The sequence below is a fragment of the Hypomesus nipponensis genome, chromosome 6 (assembly GCF_054491055.1).
Source record: "Hypomesus nipponensis isolate SF chromosome 6, ASM5449105v1, whole genome shotgun sequence".
NCBI lineage: Eukaryota > Metazoa > Chordata > Actinopteri > Osmeriformes > Osmeridae > Hypomesus > Hypomesus nipponensis.
Genome location: NC_140366.1, coordinates 15,751,732 through 15,771,996, shown reverse-complemented (window position 1 = coordinate 15,771,996; position 20,265 = coordinate 15,751,732). Strand labels below are relative to the sequence as shown.

Here is a 20,265-nt window from a genome sequence, read left to right as displayed (position 1 = left end):
GGTGAGATGGAGGCAGAGAGACGAGAGAGAAAGAGAGCACCGATTCATTTTACAAGCAAATATGACAGATCACCACCAAATACACACACACACACCTGCGTGGCGTGGCGTCCTCGTGCGGAGGGATGATCACCACCCGCACCGTCACCGACGTCCTCAGCAGGTCGATCATCTGCTCGTGGGTCAGGGTCGCCACAGCGACCTTGCAGATCTCCACCAATCGGCTGCCCTGCCGGAGCCCTGCCTGCCAGGCGTAGCCGTAGGGCTCCACCTCCGCCACGATGCCCTCGTAGTTGACATGGAAACCCAGCTGGCCCAGCGCGTTACGCCTCAGAGTCATCTCTGAGGTCTCGCAGCCCTTCGTTAGGAACTGGGGAGATGGAGGGAGGGATGGATGAGTGGAGGGAGGGGCGGATAGAGGGAGATATAAAAGTGAAGAGTCATTTTGTGGTGGGGTCTTGTTATAATGTCAGGGCAGAGTGTTTGTGGTTTGATATGATGACGAGGAGCTCCAGTATTAACGTGAGTCTGAGAGGCCAGGCCTGCTTACTGTGTAGAAAGCTTCAGTAGACATGATTAGATGTGTCGACTAGACCGTGTCTGGTAGGATATCTAACTAGGCACTTAAAGTAGAAAAAAACGCACTCTCAAGCTTGTCTCATTGCTTATTTTGACCATTATATTCACAGACGCGTTTCGGCCTAAGCCATCAGCCATCGTCAGGCAGACAGGCAGACTGACTAGGCAGACAGGCAGGACACACACACACACACACACACACACACACAGATGAAATCCTCCCAGCACTGTGTCCCAGGTTTAGTGCCACTTCAACACACTCCCCTTCACCTTCACCCTAACCCTTCCCCAGAATGGGACGCTGATGAGTGGTTCTGCTGACACACAGAGACACACACACACACACACACACAGAGACACACACACACAAGAGACACACACACACACAGAGAGAGACACACACACACACTTGGGTTGAACGTCTTGTCTGGCCGGGTCAGTGTGGAGAGTCTCAATGCTCTCTCGTTGTGTGTGTGTGTGTGTGTTAGCTAGCTAGCGTGTGTGTGTTTACATAGTGACTAAGTAGTTCCTGACTTGCTCAAGGCTTCTTCCTTCCTCTGTGGTTGAGCTGACTGGAGATCAGCGTCAGCTTCCTGACATGTGACCTGAAAGTAGGCTTGTTCCTCACGCCCCGAGAAGATCCAGACATGATCCAGACATGGTGCAGAGAGGGTCCAGACAGGACCTGTGTGTGCTAGTATGTGTTTCTGTGTCGGCTGCAGAATGTGATGGAGAAGCTCAGGCAGGTTTGAGTCAAGAGGAAAACACATGCATACACATGCCAGTGGGCGGCTGGAGAAAGGAGAGGCATCGAAAACCATTCATGATTATATAAGGTAATGTTTTTTTCCAACTAGTTACCATGGAAACAGTTATAGATTCAGCGATACTTGTACGCGTTCTGGGGCAATTATGAACGAGCAGCCTCCCTCCCTCCCTCCCTCCCTCCCTCCCTCCCTCCCTCCCTCCCTCCCTCCCTCCCTCCCTCCCTCCCTCCCTCCCTCCCTCCCTCCCTCCCTCCCTCCCTCCCTCCCTCCCTCCCTCCCTCCCTCCCTCCCTCCCTCCCTCCCTCCCTCCCTCCCTCCCTCCCTCCCTCCCTCCCTCCCTCCCTCCCTCCCTCCCTCCCTCCCTCCCTCCCTCCCTCCATTCCTCCTTGTCTGCTTGTTGTGTTCACCAGCAGTAAGATATCATCAACAACGCATTTGTTAAGATGGAACAATAAAGGAAAATGAGTGGAACATCGATCATCAGAATGAGGCCGCATCCGCAGTGTTTCATAAGCATCTTCCAAGTCTCTGTCTCTCTTCCCAGATGGAATGCAATTTCCTGGATAGTTTATGTGTGTGTTTGTACAGCAGAAGTTGTGGGAACATCAGTATGTGGCGCATGTGTCTGTGAGTGAGTGTGTAGGAGCTCTGAGAACAATTTGTGGTGTGTGTGTGTTTGTGAGACAGCTCACCTCCAGGCGTTTAACCACCTCTCTGAAGTCCTCTGTGTTGTTGCTGACGCTCCTCAGAGACACACTCTCCCCTCTCTCATAGAAGATCCGCATGGAGGCGGGGCTCCCCAGGGTCCAGCCAATCACGTCCTTCGTGGCACAGTTAAACACCACCGCTTTGGCTTCCTGGTCCAATAGGATGAGGAAGTCGTTCGAGATGGCCAATAGCGCTTCCAGCTCCCCGCCCGCCCCGTGATCCTCCGCGTGGACCGCCCACGTGATGGCGCCCAGGCTGCGGAGCTCCGCCCCCGCGTAAGGACGGCTTTTCTCCTTCCTCTTGTGAGCCAGCGATATGAAGGGGAACTTTCCGGAAGGGTCGATGGGCGTGCTGGTGGTGTGTCGCTCCGCCAGGTCCCTCAAGTACTCCTGCCGGGTCCGCGTTGCCATGGCGCGGAACTTGTGCGATTTGTGGGCGGCGCTCTCGGCGTTGATGACCTTGGCCAGCAGGAAGTCCCGGAACACCGAGGACTTGGGGAAGGTGACGCCCTCGGGGATGGGAGGACCGAAGGCGGGGACGTCACGGGAACGGGTGACTGCCACGCTGCAGAGGGGGGGGAGAGAGAGAGAGAGAGAGAGAGAGAGAGAGAGAGAGAGAGAGAGAGAGAGAGAGAGAGAGAGAGAGAGAGAGAGAGAGAGAGAGAGAGAGAGAGAGAGAGAGAGAGAGAGAGAGAGAGAGAGAGAGAGAGAGAGAGAGAGAGAGAGAGAGAGAGAGAGAGAGAGAGAGGCAGAGGGGACAGAACCGGGTTAAAACAACAGTAGGATTGTGTGACGTTTGGCCTTTACATGGGCATGAAACAGGGTGTGGCTGGAGATTCTGTGGCTTGGCAAGGTTCCGGAACGTTATGAGATCAAGTAAATCAAATCATATACAGTGCAAACCTCATTTCTCCTCAGCAAACCTAATGTATTAACAAATGAGTTAAGTGGGACTCTGGAAGAGGCAGAGTGAGACCAGGTTCCCGCTCCCCCCAGCTTTCCACTTCCTGCCTTCTCTCTCGGGCTCCCACTGATCCCCATCCCTCTCTTTCCCCTGCTTTATTTTGTCCTCCCTCCTCTCCTCCTTGGGTTTATTAAGGCCCTGGAATGACCATCCCAAGCAGTCTGCCCTGTCTGGTATGTGAGGAACTCAGCTGGATGGCCAGAGAAAGAGAGAGAGAGAGCGGGGGTGGGGGGGGGTGGGAGGGAGGGAGGGAGAACGGAAGAAGTGAGGGGGAGGAGAGGCAGAGCAGATGAGGAAAGAGGAGAAGAAAGGAGAAAGGGAGGAGAGGAAAATAACGAAGTCTGGTGTTGCTCCTCCTTATCTCCCAACCCAGTCCAGAGAAGGGAAATAGAAGACAGGAGGAACCAGAGGAGAGGTGGGAGGGAAGACAAAGAGAACAGAGACCTGGGGGCCAGGACTAATATGGTCAGAACTTGCTCTCTCTCTCACACACACACACACACACACACACACACGTATCTCTCCCTCCCTCTTTCTCCAGATAGATAAGAGTGTATTCTCCAGCACTTGGGTGTTAGCATGCATCCTGGACAGTACATGACTAAATGAGCTGTTTGGCCTATTATGTCCTGTGAGAAGCAGCAGAGCCATGTGTTGACACTTATCAAGGCTATTTCTGCTCCGTGGAACAGGGAGGAAGTGGTTCAAATGAAAACCAGGATACGCCACAAAAAAGAAAAAACTGCAGCAATGACGGCTCTGAACTAGTTTGCCCCTTGGCATCTATGTGCCAACAGCTGTCCAGTCTGTTTCATGTTCCTGTGTATGGGCCCGAGCTACAGTTTACCTGTCCATTCCAGTCTGGCCCGAAAACCACCTGGTTTTCTACCAGGGAGCTTGTCACAGAGTGACTTGCATATTCTCTTTAAGACGTGTTCCTCTCCAGAAAAAAGACAGCTATAGATGAGACAGGAAGTGTAAGCATGTTCGGAACAGAAATAATTACCACTGATGCACCTTCGCAAATAATGAATACAGATGATGACCTACATAATGCTTTTCTGTAGAAAAACTGAAAATAAAGAAGCCACGTCTTGAGCCGAACCTCACAAAGCTAACCAAAGGCCAGTGATTCATAGTGAGAGTGAGAGAAAAATAAATAAAAAAGACACAGATGAAGAGAGTGGTTTGAGAGAGGGAAAGAGAGAGATGTACATGGGGTGAGCTATAAAGAAGAGGGTGAGAGAGAACAATTATTAGAGTGAGAGCAACTGACAGGGAAAGAGAGAGAAAAAAAGGAAATACAGAGAGTGTAAAGGAGAGAGAGGGAGAGAAAGAGAGAGCGAGAGAGAGGGAAAGCGAGAGAGCGAGAGAGAGAGAGAGAGAGAGAGAGAGAGAGAGAGAGAGAGAGAGAGAGAGAGAGAGAGAGAGTGAAGGATTGAGCCACATTGTTCTGTCCTGACCTCCCCTGGCTGCCTGCAGATGGAAGTAAAAAAGCGTTGCCGTGGCTTCCGTGATTGCGGTCATATAAATATCCTGTGTGTGGGCAGCGCGTCTCTCTCTCTCTCTCTCTCTCTCTCTCTCTCTCTCTCTCTCTCTCTCTCTCTCCCTCCCTCTCCCTCTCTCCCTCTCTCCCTCTCTGTGCATCCACTGCCCACGGAGCGCGCGGAGCAGGGAGGGGGAGAGAGCGAGCACGTCAGCGCAGGAGAAGGGCTCCGAGCTGGGGGAGAGCCACCCGCAGCAGCACCTGACCCAGATAAGAAGGCTGTGGTAAAGACCACAGAGCGGCTGCGTCTGGCTGGTGAAACAGTCCCCAAACGGAACACCACCTGTGGACTGGATGCATGTCCAGGCGGAGGGCGCTCCTTAGAGATTTCAACTGCGCTGTAGAGAAGGGGGTGTTCAGTGAGAGAGCGTCTGCTAAGCGCGAGGGAAGGCATCTCCAGGCCACACCATTCAGAATCAGATATGTGTTAGGGAGTCAGGTGGCTGAGTTGTTAGGGCATCGGGCTAGTAATCTGAAGGTTGCCAGTTCGATTCCCGGCCGTGCCAAATAATGTGTCCTTGGGCAAGGCACTTCATCCTACTTGCTTCAGGGGAATGTCCCTATACTTACTGTAAGTCGCTCTGGATAAGAGCGTCTGCTAAAATGACTAAATGTTTAAAAAAAATGCTCCCCAGGCTGGCACACCCATACCTGTTCTCAGTGTTAGGGTTACATCGGCCCTGTGTTTAACACAGAGCCATGGTAAACCTGCAATTAGCCTTTATAGAACTGGTTTCCCAGGTAGTTAGAATTAACAGCTTGTTATGTTCATTAAATGCCACCGTGCCTGTCCCTACCCCTGGAGCTCCACACAGCCTGTTAGCACCACAGGAGTCAAACCACAAACAGGCTTGTTACAACGAGAATCAAACACACATACACAAGCGCAAATACTCAAAGGCACTCGGCAAGTTTTAACCGAGGCATTTAAAAGAGCGATTCTAAATAACCCACCTGTTGAACTTCCCGTGTTGAACCAGCCTTAGCAAAAAAGATAAATCCCGTAGTGGACGAGGTGAAATAACTAAATAAAATGGAGGGGTGGTCTTCAGTCACATGATTACTCTTGGTATGGGGGGGTTGACTAGGAGAGAGAGGGCGGGGCGGGCGGGGCATTCAGGGTGGGGGGGCTTGACCAACTCTGTGCCAGGCACCCTCCGAACATGCTGGCTGGCAGCATTGTGTGTGTGTGTGTGTGTGTGTGTGTTTGTGTGAGTGTGTGTGTGTCTTTCAGCCACTGTTGTTTCCTTCTGCCGCTACAGTCCTTAGCTTTGTGTGGTTCCCCATGGGGCACAATTAAGACCTCACACACAACAAACTCCAGCAGCAATTAAAGCAGCCATTAAAGAGAGAAGGAGCGAGAGAGAAGTGGGGAAAAGACAGAGAGATAAAAGAAGAGAAAAGGAGAGGGAGAAAGAGACAGAAAAAAAGAGAAAGAGAGATGACTACTCCAAAGTTTCTCCCCCACAGCAGGAGTAGGAGGAGGAGGGAGAAGAGGGAGGGGGGAGGGAGGGGGAGGAGGAATCCTCTGTTCATTACAGACAGCCAGCTACGGATGAGACCAGGCTGGAATAAAGACAGGAGATTCTGCATTGGCTCCACCGCAGAATACCATCCCTGCATCAGTAAGGGGGAGGGCTCAGCCAGGGGATCTAGGGAAGACTAATCGAGCCCAGAGTAGAGGAGGGTCAACATGTCAGCAAATGCTCTGATTAACAGTAGTAGCTGTGTGGTGTGTGTGCATGCGCATTTGTGTGTGTGTGTGTGTGCTACAGTCACCTGGAGCTGCTGTGCGCGTGTTTGGGTGTGTGTGAATACGTGCATGCGCTCCCCTCACCTGTAGCTGGTGTTGTCGGAGCAGGGGTGGTGCGCGCGCACCACCACGAACACGTGCTGGAAGTGGGAGCGGATGTTTTTGGGCGTGAAGGGCAGCGCCCCGGGCTCCTGGAACACGATGGTGACAATGTCGTTCCCGATGTGGCGCTTCCGCAGCAACTGGCAGGGTAAGACACAGGGACGAAGGACTTAGGAGAAACTTCTGGAACTAACTTTTGGGAGCGTTTGGGAAACACAGTGTTGGATAACGTGTGCGATCAAGCGGCTAGAGCAAAACAGCGCCGCCTGAATTGTTACATTATCATCGGAGGATCGCTTTCGCTGATGAAATGTGTTTCAAACTCCATTACCACAGGTATCCCTGCTGCCTAGGGAAAGGGCCGGTCCTCTACAGCCAGCCTCAAAACCCTGTCCGACCTGCTGTTTGTTGTGTGGGCATTCACAGTGCTGTGTCCTACCTGCTGTTTGTTGTTGGGGGTGTAGGGCAGCATGGTGGAGACGTGGAACATGATCTCATAGTCCTTGTAGGTGGTGTAGAGGGAGTGGGTTCCTGTGGAGTCAGCTGCAAGAGAGACAGACAGGTGGAGACAGACAGGTGGAGACAGACAGGTGGAGGTTAACCACAGAGGTCTGCTTCCTATGACTCGCTGTTCGACGGAGAGTCAACAAGATAGCATGGTCTGAATCGTGTGCCCTGTTGGAAGGCCCCCAGGCTGTTTGTTCAGATAGACCATGTCTATTAGGGGTGGGGGAAAACATCGATTCACGATTTTTATTATTATTTTATTTATTTATTGTGAATAAATGTTTTATTGAATCATGACTCCAAGAATCTAATTGAATTGTGAAGTACCAAAAGATTCCCACCCCTAATGTCTAACAGTCTTTCAGTCTCTCCCTCTTTCACTCTCTCACAACTGGAGACACCTCATATCTAAAGAAGCAGAGTGACTGTTCCGAGCAGCAGGGAGGGGGACACACACACACACACACAGAGAGAGAGCCAGACGGGGAGTACGGGCTGAGAGTCGGAGAGAGGGAGAGGTGCCAGAGGAAGGGCGGCGGACTGGGAATGTGAGTGCGTGGATCAGAGCGCGTCCCCTCGCGTGCTGCGAGGGGCCGAGAGAGGAATCTGGAGCGCTGCCAACCCTGCCATAACATGCCTCCCCCAAGTCTCATCACAGATAGAGAATTAGTCTGGATGAGAGGGAGAGAGCGAAGGGGCGGGAGAGGGGGGGGGGAGAGGGGGGCATAGAAGGAGGACAGGAGGTAAGGGACGGGGGAAACTGCTGGACGGGGAGGAGGGAGGGAGGGTTAGACGTTAGTCAGGACCAGAAAAAGGGAGAAAGGGGGGAGGATGGGAGAGGGATGAGTGGAGAAGGAGGATCAGGGCGAGGACGGTGAGAGGAGGGGACGGCCCCTGCCTGACTGGAACAGGACGGAGGGGCCGAGGTCAGGAGGTCCCACTCAGGACGGAGGCCTCTGGAAGGCGAGTGTGCACTGAAGAAAGCACGTGCCAAGTGGCTCGCAGGATCGAGCAGCAGATGGTTCTGAAGCGACGAGTGTGTTCAAAGTGGGTGCGTGTGTGCGGTGGCTGGATGGCTGGGTGTGCGAGTGGAGGCGCTAGCCCACGTACTCTTGGTGTCCAGCTGGGCGCGGTACTTGCTGAAGCCCTTCAGGCGGACCTTGTCCCCCAGCAGCTGCAGGAACTCCTCCAGGGAGGGGCTGGACGCCTCGTTGTTGTACATCTCCTCCTCGCTGCTCTGGCCCGCAGCACAGTACATCACCCCCACCTTGAGCTGGAAGCTCAGCTGCAGGGACAGCACAGGGCACACACACACACACACACACACACACTGAGATTTACATCTCATCTTCCTCGAAAATCCTTCAACAATGTTTGTTCTAGTAAAGATTGTGCACATTGGATAAGAATGTGTGTGTGTGTATGTGTGTGGTGTGTACAGGTGCCTGTGTGTGTGTGTGTGTGTGTGTGTGGTGCCCCTCCTCACCCCCTGCTCGTCCAGCTTCATGAGCTGCTCTGTGACCTTGGGGGTGTTGAGTGCCAGACGCAGGCAGTGAGCGTTGAGCTCAGGCACCAGGTACTCCAGCACCTCCTTCAGAGGCAGGCCCCGCGCCAGGCCGTGCTTGGAGGTGGAGGGCACCGCATCCTCCAGGATGGACCCACGCAGGGTGTTCAGCTGGGGGGAGGAAGGGGGGACAGGGTGAGGGAGGCGAGAGAATGACCGAGGGACCAGAAAAAAGGGACACGGATGAATAATTCAGGTCGGAGCCATCATGGTGGCGTGTGTTCACCAGGTCAATAGATTCTTCTCTGAGGATAGCACTGCAAACTGTCACTGAGTTATATAAGCCGAGAGCAGAGAGGAGCAGAGTAGAGGACAGGAGAGAAAAGTAGAGAAGAAGTGTCACGGAAGAGCAACATCGAATTATGAGCGCGTACACAGTATGTACCGAGAGACAGACAGAGAGAAAGACAGAGAGAGGCAGAGACAGACAGAGAGAAAGACAGAGAGAGGCAGAGACAGACAGAGAGAAAGACAGAGAAAGGCAGAGACAGACAGAGAGAAAGACAGAGAGAGACAGACAGAGAGAAAGACAGAGAGAGACAGAGAGAGACAGAGAGAGAGAGAAGACGAGAGAGACAGAGAGAAAGACAGAGAGAGAGAGACAGAGAGAGAGAAGACGAGAGAGACAGAGAGAAAGACAGAGAGAGAGACAGAGAGAGAGAAGACGAGAGAGACAGAGAGATGGGGCGAGAGACAGAGAGAGAGAAGACGAGACAGACAGAGAGATGGGGCGAGAGAGAGACCATGCTTTCTGTTACTCTCTCTAAGTTCTCAGCTGCTCAGTGTTGTTCACATGGATCCACTTGAGGCTAAAACCAACTAGAGAAGGAGGATGAATAAAACAGAAGGCATAGGACCAAGGCTGCTACTGCAGTCTGGAGTAAATAAACACAGTGTAGTCCCCAGGCTCTCACAGATACGGGTGTGTGTGTGTGTGTGTGTGCGCGCGCGCGCGTGTCTCTGCACACACATTAAACCTCCAGGTAAAAGGACCTCCAAGGCCAGCGTCTAAGCTACAGTGGTGAAGAGGACCCGGTGCTCAGGACAGAACTGTTCTCCCATCACCATCCCCGCCCACACACTCCTACACACTCTCACGCCTGCCCACCTTCCTGGCTGGAAATAGCAATGACAAGAGAGGAATGGAGTAGGGGAGAGGATAATAGACAAGTGGGGGAGGGGGGACAGGAAATAGAAGAAGAAAAAAAGAGGGCATCACACTGGTTTGTGCGTCACGTCGACAGAGCAGTGTGTGTTCTGGCTGGGAAGCTGGCGATCTGCAGGCAGTCTGCCTCCACAATCTTAATGAAGTCCAGCTTCCACTTAGCCCAAAGGCCTCCTGCAACGGTTTAGTCTGCTTTACTGAGGAAGAGTCTGTTCTGCCAGTCTCTGAGGAGTGAGTGCTCGAGAGGAGAGGGGGGGAGAGGAGGAGGCTTTATGGTCTTTCAGTCCTCACAGATGAGAAGACCTTCGATGTTCCCCTACCTCGCTGGTCCTGAAGATCACCCGGTAGTTGTACTGCTGGCCGTGTTCCTTGTGCTCCTCCAGCTTCTCTCGGCGCAGGCTCACTGCTACTGGGCCCAGCGTCTCGTCCACACCCAGGTAGGTCCAGTGTTCTGACCAGAGGGACAAGAGAGGGAGGAGAGAGGGAGGAGAGAGGGACGAGAGAGGGACGAGAGAGGGACGAGAGAGGGACGAGAGAGGGACGAGAGAGGGACGAGAGAGGGACGAAAGAGGGACGAAAGAGGGACGAGAGAGGGAGGGAAACAGAGGGCCAGGTTACAAGAATATGTTGGAGAAAACAGGAAAATAAAGCCTCTTCTGTCTACCAAGCCCCCGTGTTTGTTTGTCTCACACACACACACACACACGCACACACACCTCTCAGGTAGAAGCTCTTCCTGTAGTAGTAGGAGCCCAGGTCCACGTGTTCCATGATGTAGCGCTTGGTCCTGTCGGCGTGCAGGCCCGGCCCGTCCTTGGCTGCTTCCAGCACGGCCACGCCAGCGTTGGTGTAGTGGGTGCTGAGGAGGGCCTCCAGGGGCCCCGCCTCCTCCGAGCCCGACGACCCCCCCGAGCTGCCCCCGCTGCCGATGCTGCCCTGCTGTTGGAGGAAGGGGGGGGGGGGGGGGGGCAGTGTGTGTGTGTGTGTGTGTGGGGGGGGGTTGCGTGTGAGGGGGGTGTGTGTGTGTGGGTACAGGGAGGTTCATGTTACAGGGGGAAGGTAACTTCTCCAAGATCTGGGGGTCTCTTCTGAATAAACCACGTTCAAACACAGCATGGAAAGCCTACCAGTTCCAGACCCTGTAAAACTCGATTGTATTCTCTAACGTCTTAAAACATGTGCCCCACCTCCATGTCGGTGCTGGTGAGGCCTGCTGCCGGCCTGCCTACCTGCTTGGAGGCACAGATGCTCCTGTCCCCCTCCCCCCGATCTCGTTCCGGAAGCAGGGGCAGTTGAGCAGCAGCTCGTTGCTCCTCTCGTCGCCGGGGTCCAGGGCGGGGTTAGGGGCGTGTCCCGGCCCCTCCTTGGCGTTCAGCTCCTCCTGGGACCCGCAGGGCGAGCCGTACCCGCTCCCGCTCTGATTGGACGAGAGGGAGGAAGTGGCGGAGGCGGCGGCGGCGGCCGAGGCTCCCGTGGTCGTGTTCTTCCGCTTGACCACCGACTGGCGGCTCTGCACCACCTCGTTGAGGTCGAACAGGAGGGACTGCACGTCGTAGTGAGAGAATCCCTTCTGGCACACCCACGGCCTGGGCGGGGGCCCCGCCTCGTCCCCCCGGCAGCCGTCCTCCGCGTCCGACCCCGCCCGCGACGAGTCGCCCTCCGCCTTCACGCTGCGGAGCTTCCGGAAGATGGACTCGCCGCCCGTCTCCGACTTGGACCTCCTCTTCAGGTGCTTCTCCCTGTCCTTCAGCCGGCTGGCCGGGCTGCCCCGGGCCGGCCCCAGGGGCCCGTCGGGCAGGTCCAGGGCCGCCTGCTTGACGGGGGCCACGGTCAGCATCTCCCCCAGCCTGTCCGGGGCCGGGCTGCGCTGGTCGGGCACGTCGGTGGAGTGGTAGCCCTTCAGCATGTCGAAGAAGCTCTCCCCGGAGACGCCGTGCTTGTCGATGGAGGACGTGCTGCCGTACTCGCGGTGCATGGGGGTCCAGCCCGAGAAGGACCAGCCCTCGCTGCCATCGCCGTCCAGCTCGCTGATGGTGATGTCGCTGTTGCTGCGCTGGCGGATGCGCCGCATGCCCTTGCGCGGCGAGCCCAGGTAGCCGTCCGGGGACAGGAAGCGGTTGTCCTTGCCCTTGCTCTGCATCTTGTTCTTCAGCGTGTTGTGGATGTTCCTCAGCATGGACGAGTCCTGCGGGCTGATCAGGTGACCCAGCTTGGCCGACAGGTTGCTGTGGGCCGTAGTCGCGCTGCCGCCCCCTCCGCCTCTTTCCTTCTCTCGTTCCCTTTCTCCACCTCCACTTCCTCCTCCACTTCCTCCTCCTCCTCCCCCACTACTACTGCCTCCTCCTCCCAAACTACCACTTCCTCCTCCTCCACTTCCTCCAGAGTTGGAGGAGGTGGTGGAACCGGGGGAGTCCGTCTCCACGGTGATGTGCCACAGCCCGCCCCCCCATCCTTTCTGGGGGGCCAGTCTGCCACACGGGCGCGCACCCCCATCTTGGGCACGCCGGGCGTGGCGGCGGCGGCGGCGGCTGAGGAGGAGATGTGGGCGCTCTCGCTGCGAGGGGGCGGGGCCCCGCCGTTGGGCAGGCGCAGGCGGCGGGTGTAGAACTCGTCGGAGGCGGGGACGGAGCCCCCGACCGAGCGCTCCGTCTGGGAACGCTTCAGGCTCGTCATGGCGATGCTGAGGGAGGGTTGGGGGGGGGGGCGGGGTTAGGGGTGAGGTTCAGCAGAGGAGCTGGACCATCGCTTCCATGAAAATGAGGGCAGACGGAGCCTCACAAAGCATGGGCCGCTGGGAGGACTGGGGGGAGGGAGAGAGAGAGAGGGAGGGAGAGATGAGTCAATCCGCTGTTGGGTGATATTCTAGGTGGAATATTATTGCAGCAGTGCAGCAGAGAGCCGTGCCTGAACCTTGAGGGAGGCTGAGATGAAGGCTGATGGAGGGCTGGAGAAGACCTGGTCTGCTGGTCCCCTAGATCAGCTTACTGGACTGCATTCTGGGGTAGGGACAGGGAGGGAGACGGAGAGAGAGAAAGAGAGGTTAAATAGCTACAGTAACCTGTTACTCACTGTTCCGCACAATCAAAACTACCTTAGTGGATTGTATAATAAAGACCAGCTAGCTGACTATGCAGCAAAGTATTAACTATGGAGGAGAGAGTACACTACACTGCATATAGGTAACAGTATCAGACAGGACAACAATAAGCCATTCACCGTTTGGAACACGCAGTCCATCACCATGGAGATCACCATGGAGATAAAGAGCATCTCTCTTAGATCTGTGTGGTGTATGTGTGTCAGTCAGTCAGCTGGTGGGTGTCACACTAGTGCGTGTCACACCGACAGGCTGTCTTCCAACACAGCAGATGGGCCCTCATGAGGAACCTGCTTTACGTCGTTATCGCTATGGCAGCCATATGCAGCCTATCCTAAACTCTCCATGGATTTTGGCTCAAGACCAGATTTCCGGCAGACTCCTGTCCATGAGACCACAGCCAATCAGGAGGGTTATTAAGTTAGTCCTCCTCAGGATCTCACGGCTGGTTCTCCCAACCAGGGGAAATGTAACAGGCCCAGACTGTCACTGCAATTCCTGCAATGCTGCCCAAATAGTAACCAACAGACAGACTGTTCATAACACCATTCAGATAAGCAAACTGGACCCAGTTCAGTGTTAGTCTACCATCTGTTGCTTATACAAAGCCAAACGTTTTGTTTTTCTAGTTTATTAGCCGAGCCTCTCTCTTCCTTTTCCCCCACTTTTCCCATTTCTCCCTCTGTTTCTCCTTCTCCTCTCCGTTGTGTTTTCACAGACACAGCTCTGGTACTTCTTGTAACACAGGGAGTTTGAAGTCTATCCTGCGAATAAATTAAAAAGCTCAAAGAACATTTCACTTTCCATTCACAGGCAGGGATGTGCGAGTGTGTTCCCCCCACCACCACCACCAACAAAAAAACCTCCAGTCGGCTGTTTGAAAGGGTGAGGCTAGCTCCTGGCTGTGCACAGTGACTGAAGAGAGGATGAAATGAGGATGAAGTGAGGATGGATGGTGACCTGAGCTGCACTCACACGTGATTGGCCCCTCGCGTCCTCCCCACCATGCCCAGACCACAGAACATCCTCACAGGCCTAATCACTTGCACAAACTTTCTAATTCAAATGGCCGCATTCCCTGCGCGGACCAAGACTGGGCCGCGTAAACAGAGAGGGTCCCGTGAGGATGGCTCTCCTCCACGACGGGAAGCAGCTCATCTCACTAATGATGACTAGAGCCCTGCCTTACACACACAGCAGCCTGACGTCCAAATGAGGCCTTAAAGACCCAAGGCACCTCAGGAGCTGCTCCTTCACAATGAAGTTCCTGGGGGAAGAGCGGTGTGTGTGGGTGTGTGTGTGGGGGGCTGTGTGTGTGTGTGTGTGTGGGGCTGTGTGTGTGTGTGTGTGTGTGGGTGTGGCTGTGTGTGTGGGGCTGTGTGTGTGTGTGTGTGTGGGTGTGTGTGGGGCTGTGTGTGTGTGTGTGTGGCTGTGTGTGTGGGGTGGGGGTGTGGCAGTGTGTGGGGTGGGGGTGTTCATACCGTAAGTAGCATGGAGGGGGTACAACAGTGACAGAGAGAGAGCAAGCAGAGAGAAAATGTACAGGGGAAGATCGAGCATCAGAAGTGCATAGTTCTAACAGTATTGGGGTGGTCAGAGTTGTGTATTTCAAAGGTCTCAGTTGATAATTGTGGTTGACTGATTGATGACCTCAAAATGGGGATGCAAGTTCCATTAAGAACAAAAAATGGTCAAAAGAAAAAAAAAAACTGGGCCTAATTTTAAACCACTTAAATGTCCATTGACAAAGCAGGCCTGCTAACTGTACCCTGTTAAGCCCCAGAGGGGATAACAGGCGGGCAAGCAATCAGTGGAGGGCTGCTAGTGTGGGGCTGAATGTGGGGCTGTGTGTGGTGTACATGAGGCTGTGTGTGTGTGTGTGTGTGTGTGGGGCTGTGTGTGTGGTGTACATGAGGCTGTGTGTGTGTGTGTGTGTGTGTGTGTGTGTGTGTGTGTGTGTGGTGTACATGAGGCTGTGTGTGTGTGGGGCTGTGTGTATGGTGTACATGAGGCTGTGTGTGTGTGTGTGTGTACGTGTGTGTGTGTGTGTGGGGCTGTGTGTGTGGTGTAGATGTGTGTGTGTGTGTGTGTGTGTGTGTGTGAGGCTGAGTGCCCAGGCTTGGAGGCGGGTGGCACTGTGGTGGACTGTGTCAGATGCCACTGGCCCGGACAGCAATGCAGGTCAACACCCAGTGGGAAGGCCGGGACCAAGGCTGGCTAGACAGAGACACACACACACACACACACACACACACACACACACACACGTTCCCTTTTTTGGTCCAGCGCACCGTTTAGGGAACAGGAGGTCTCTCTCTGTCACCGTGGTGACTGGAGACCATCAACGTGGTCTCTCTCTCTCATCAACACACAGTCACACTTCCAAATGCCAGTCTGCTCCGTATCCCAGCAACCACCTGAATTCTGACTCGATGTCTGCTGAAGATGTGGACGGCAAACAGAGAGGGGGGAGGAGAGTGGAAGAGCACAGAGAGAGAGACAGAGAGAGAGACAGAGAGAGACAGAGAGAGGCAGAGAGAGGCAGAGAGAGGCAGAGAGAGACAGAGAGAGGCAGAGAGAGACAGAGAGAGGCAGAGAGAGACAGAGAGAGGGCATGACATTATACAGTCATACCAGCCCAATTACCCTGGCAGGTGTGTAGTAACCTTTCCAATTCCTGGCTGCTGGGGGGGTGATCAGGTGGTTAATGCTAAAGTCCCTCCTGTACAACACTTCCACACTGAAGACATCCATGCAGGGGTCGGGACAAGGGGACAAGGGGACAAGGCGTGACACGGAACCTAATGAACCAGGGAGCGGGTCACGTGTGGCTGTGATTATCCTGGCATGGCCATCGCTCACACAGGAAGAGAACACTGGGAAGTGAAGTCAGCTGACTCACCTAACCCTGTTTGGAGTCACGACGTGTCGCCGTGACAACCGGGACCATGAGGTCATGTTCCTGGAAAGGAACCTTGAGCACACAGCTTGCCTAACCCCCACTCAACAAAACCACTCCCTCGCTAGAACAATTACTGCTGTGATCTAACAGAGGTTGTGGACAGGGAGCAGAACTTGCACCCTCATCATGACATCATACAGGACTTGATGGTGACATGAGTGTTTGTGGGAGCAAATAAGCTGTAGTCATTATGATGTCACATTGGATTTTCTTGAAGTATGTGACCACAGTAGAATGTCATAAAGGAATCACATCATATGTAATCAAGGATAAATACATAATCAGCCTAGTATGTAACGATGATGTCGGTGAAGACATGAACCGATGAAGTCATTATGATGTCACAGTGCACGTCTTTGAAGAATGCGACTCCGGCTTATGAGGTCATAAAGGAATCGCGGCGTCAAGTCACCGAGGATCAACACACAATCAACCTACCGTGTCAGTACCACCTAGCGTCCCTTACGGACGGTTCGTGAATGATTTTCGAGGAAGGTGATAGGTCGGAGGAGTCCTGGGGGCTTGGCTGAAGGCAGCGAGGCAGCTGAGGCAGCAGACAGGTGCTGCAGAGGGCCGCGAGGCCTGCGCTGCAGAGTGAGTCACACACAGCTGGCGAATGACAGAGCAGCTGTGACTGACAGGCCGTCAGACAGACCCAGGGCTGTCAGACAGACCCAGAGCCGTCAGACAGACCCAGGGCCGTCAGACAGACCCAGGGCCGGAGGCAGGCTAAGAGTGGCAGAGGGCTGGCACAGAGGCCGTCATGACTAACAATGAGCCCGAGGTGTCACTCGAAGGTTGTCAGACGCAGTCAGAGAAAAGCCTGGAGGAGAGAGAGAGAGAGAGAGAGAGCAACGGCCAGGGCGTTCTCAAAGAGTCTCGCTAAACGTAGGGACACGTTTCCAATCTTGGGCATGTTCCTGTTCAAAGTCTCATGCTGTAGAGACTCCTGACAACACAGGTTGCTCAGGCTGATCAGAGATCTTACCAGAGGTGGCAAGAGGACACACATGCTTCACTCAAGTGGAAGTACAGATACTCATGTTTAAAAAGACTCTGGTAAGAGTGGAAGTGCTGATTACTTTACCTTGTGTGAAAAAGTGTAAAAAAATAAATAAAAAAAAATTAAAAAAAAGATTTATTGCTTTTTTTTTCCTACCTTTTGAAAATCCCCCCCCCCCCCCCACACACACACACACACACTCACATGAGTTTTTTCAAAAAGTTAACTTTTTAAAGTCTTTGTAAATCCTTTTTTTTGAAAGAGGGAGAAGATGAAGGTGTCCCACACAAATAAAGAACTGGCGATTACAGACGTGTCTCTGCATGCCACACACGTCACTCACACGTCAGTCACACGTCAGTCACACGTCAGTCACATGTCAGTCACATGTCAAGTCACTGCCCACCTGGAAGTCGACAGATGAGACACACTGACTCCATCTGGGCTCTGACAGTCTTGTCACACATCAGCTGTCTGGCGTGACGTTGCATAACAGTGTGGTAGAAGCGGACAGGAGAGGGTGTGTGTGTGTGTGTGTGTGTGTGTGTGTGTGTGTGTGTGTGTGTGTGTATGAGAAGCTAAATTGTACCTAAAGCACCTCAGGCCTAAGATAAAAGCCAGACTATGAGTCACACATGCAGCACACCTACACTGTACACAGGTGCCTGGACACAAACACAAACACACACTGTACACTAGCCAATGACAGATGATCATAGGCTTCCTCACTCACAGAGGGGGGTGTTTTCAAAGGCTCACTGGCACTCCTGAACACTTCCTAGTCCAAGTTCTCTGTGCTTTTGCAGGAGATGTGAGAGAATCTGTGTTCAGTTACGCCAGGAAGGATCCAGAAGGAAATGAAAGGCATTCTCTTTGAGGGTGGCCGGGAGGTGTAGGAGCAGAGGCGATCCAGCAGAGTGAGGCGTGTGGTGTAGGGTGACACCACAGTGGCTGGGCAGCAGTGTGTCATCTTCGGCGGCAAAAAAATAAATAAACTGAAATTCAAATTGTGTGAAAAGATGAACGTGCTAATAGTCTTCCTACCAAGCAGAGATCCGTACGTGTGTGTGTGTGTGTGTGTGTGTGTGTGGCAGACACTCCCCTGGGACTCATTCAGATGTAAAAAGGGTCTTTCCGCACACACACAGTTCAGCATTGTTGTCTTGTTCCCTGAAGTGTGAAATTGCAAAGGCGTTTCTTCTCCCTGTCACAGGGCTGGGGCGTGTGTGTGTGTGTGTGTGTGTGTGTGTGTGTGTGTGTGTGTGTGTTTAACAGCTAACCATGGAGGCCATAGAGGCTTGGGGTTGCCTGGTGGTTGGAGGCTGCACGGCTCTATGATTTGTGGCTGACCATGTTCCCCCTCTAAACACCATGTTCACCCCAGCAGAGGAAGCCTGCAGTCAACACAGGGTTAGTCACACACTCTCCCTCACTTCCTGTTTCCCTTTCCTCTGCGGGGCTCTGACTCCTCCAGGAATTGTATCCTACCTCGGCCTGTAAGGAGGCTGGGAGCGAGGGAGGAGCGAGGGAGGAGCGAGGGGGAGCGAGGGAGGAGCGAGGGGGGAGGAGCGAGGGAGGAGCGAGGGGGGAGGAGCAAGGGGGAGCGAGGGGGGAGCGAGGGGGGAGGAGCAAGGGGGAGCGAGGGGGGAGCGAGGGGGGAGCGAGGGGCGAGCGAGGGGCGAGCGAGAAAGGAGAAAGTTAAATGGGTTGAATATCTATGCTGCAACCTGAAATAGCGCTATCCACCTTTGGCGAGTTGAGTTCATGAAAACAAAAAATGGAGGCGACTCAGCCACAGGGAGCGTAGAGAAGAAGCACAGGTCTCCCTGGCAGCCCTCTGAGGGAGGGGGGGCCGAGGTGAGCGCACATCTATATTTGATGAGAGCGGTGAGATGTGCGTGTGCATCAGTGTGTGTGTGTGTGTGTGTGCCGGAACCTTTGTGTGCGTGCAAGTGTGTGAGATTGCGTGTGTGCGCGCTGTCACCTGAAATGGAGCACTTGGGAACAACCCTTGTGCAAGGGGGCTTGTTAGCGAGCAGAGCGTGGGAGGAAATCCATCCAGCCACACAAGCTTGGAGGACACCCTCTCTCAGCCTGAGAATACATCTACCTGACAAACAGACTTTTGGTGAAAGCACTGAGAACGGAAAAGTACTGAGGTATCTCTAGTCTAAACTTGTGCATGGTTCCTTCCTCTCTACCGGGTTCCAAACCCATCCCAGGACCCCTGTGTGGGTTACGTGAGCCCCCACATCCAATCCATGCAGCTGATTGAGCGATCTATTATTAATGGTTGGCGGGGGAGGATTGGTGAAGTGGTTTTCCCAGAGGGTAGGATCTGTTATTTATAGGTCTATGATAGTGATGTAACTACCTGATCTCTCAGAGAGCTATGGATGTGTGTGTTTGTGCAGCAGGATGTGGTGAGCCGATGAGCGTTGGTTAGAACTCCCCCAAGCTTCGGAGTGTGATATTTAAAAGTTCCTGACCTATGGGAACTTGGTGAACAAGTCGTTTACAGTCACGTGGTCGCTTTCACTCCTCTCCAACACAAGGACTCTTCGACAGGATGATACATAAATAAACGGGCAGTTGAACACACACACACAAAGGCACACAAACACCCTCCCTCCCCCTCTCTCTCCCCCCCCCCCCCCCCTCACGCTCTAAGAGAACCCGTTAAAAAGGGTCTGTTCCAGTTGCAGAACAACACAGCATCTATAAATACACAGCTCGGCAGCTGAGTTTAGGACAGGATGTTTCAGGGGTATTGATTTGCTAGTAGGTGGGTGTTTTCTTTTCTCCAAGGATGCTTTGGTTTGGGGGGCTTTGGCACAGAGAGAGGGATGGATGGGGGGAGAGAGAGAGAGGGAGAGAGACAGAGAGAGAGGGACGGAGAGAGAGGGAGAGAGACAGAGAGAGAGGGACGGAGAGAGAGGGAGAGAGACAGAGAGAGAGGGACGGAGACAGAGAGAGAGGGACGGAGACAGAGAGAGAGGGACGGAGACAGAGAGAGAGGGACGGAGACAGAGAGAGAGGGACAGAGACAGAGACAGAGACAGAGACAGAGAGAGAGAGAGAGAGAGAGAGAGAGAGAGAGAGAGAGAGAGAGAGAGAGAGAGAGAGAGAGAGAGGGAGAGAGAGAGAGAGAGAGAGAGAGAGGGAGGGAGAGTGAGAAAGAGAAGTAGAAAGAGGAAGAGGCAGAGACAGAGAGGGATTTAAAAACAGCAAGAAAAAAAGAAAGAAAGAAAGAAAGAGACCTGGACACATGAAAGGAGGTGTAATTAAGAGGCCACAGTTATGATGTAGGTTGTAGCTCCCAGGGAATAAACAAAGACAGCAGTCTACCATCCAATCAGGGAGACTTTTGAGGAGCTAAACTGCCACAGAAAACGTATTTAACAGACCTCTCCATCTGATGACTCTCTCACCTCTTGAAACTTTCCATTCGACGGGGGCGTGTACTCTCTGTGAATGAGATTCCCTTGCAGTGAGGCCAAAGCCAGGCCGCTTTGCAGGATAAAGGGCTCGTCTATCGATTGGGCTGTA

General features: G+C 53.8%; 1 protein-coding gene across 1 annotated transcript in view; it reads right to left on the bottom strand.

The window, feature by feature from the left end:
• Positions 1 to 20,265, bottom strand: part of sipa1l1 (signal-induced proliferation-associated 1 like 1) — a 57,723-nt gene that overhangs the window by 10,820 nt on the left and 26,638 nt on the right. Inside the window, 12 exon segments of the mRNA XM_084699747.1 lie at positions 96 to 370; positions 2,039 to 2,618; positions 6,401 to 6,558; positions 6,858 to 6,961; positions 8,036 to 8,210; positions 8,412 to 8,600; positions 9,975 to 10,105; positions 10,371 to 10,593; positions 10,884 to 10,915; positions 10,918 to 12,102; positions 12,105 to 12,454; positions 12,565 to 12,650. Coding sequence (XP_084555873.1) covers positions 96 to 370; positions 2,039 to 2,618; positions 6,401 to 6,558; positions 6,858 to 6,961; positions 8,036 to 8,210; positions 8,412 to 8,600; positions 9,975 to 10,105; positions 10,371 to 10,593; positions 10,884 to 10,915; positions 10,918 to 12,102; positions 12,105 to 12,327 — 3,275 coding nt within the window. The 5' untranslated portion in view covers positions 12,328 to 12,454; positions 12,565 to 12,650.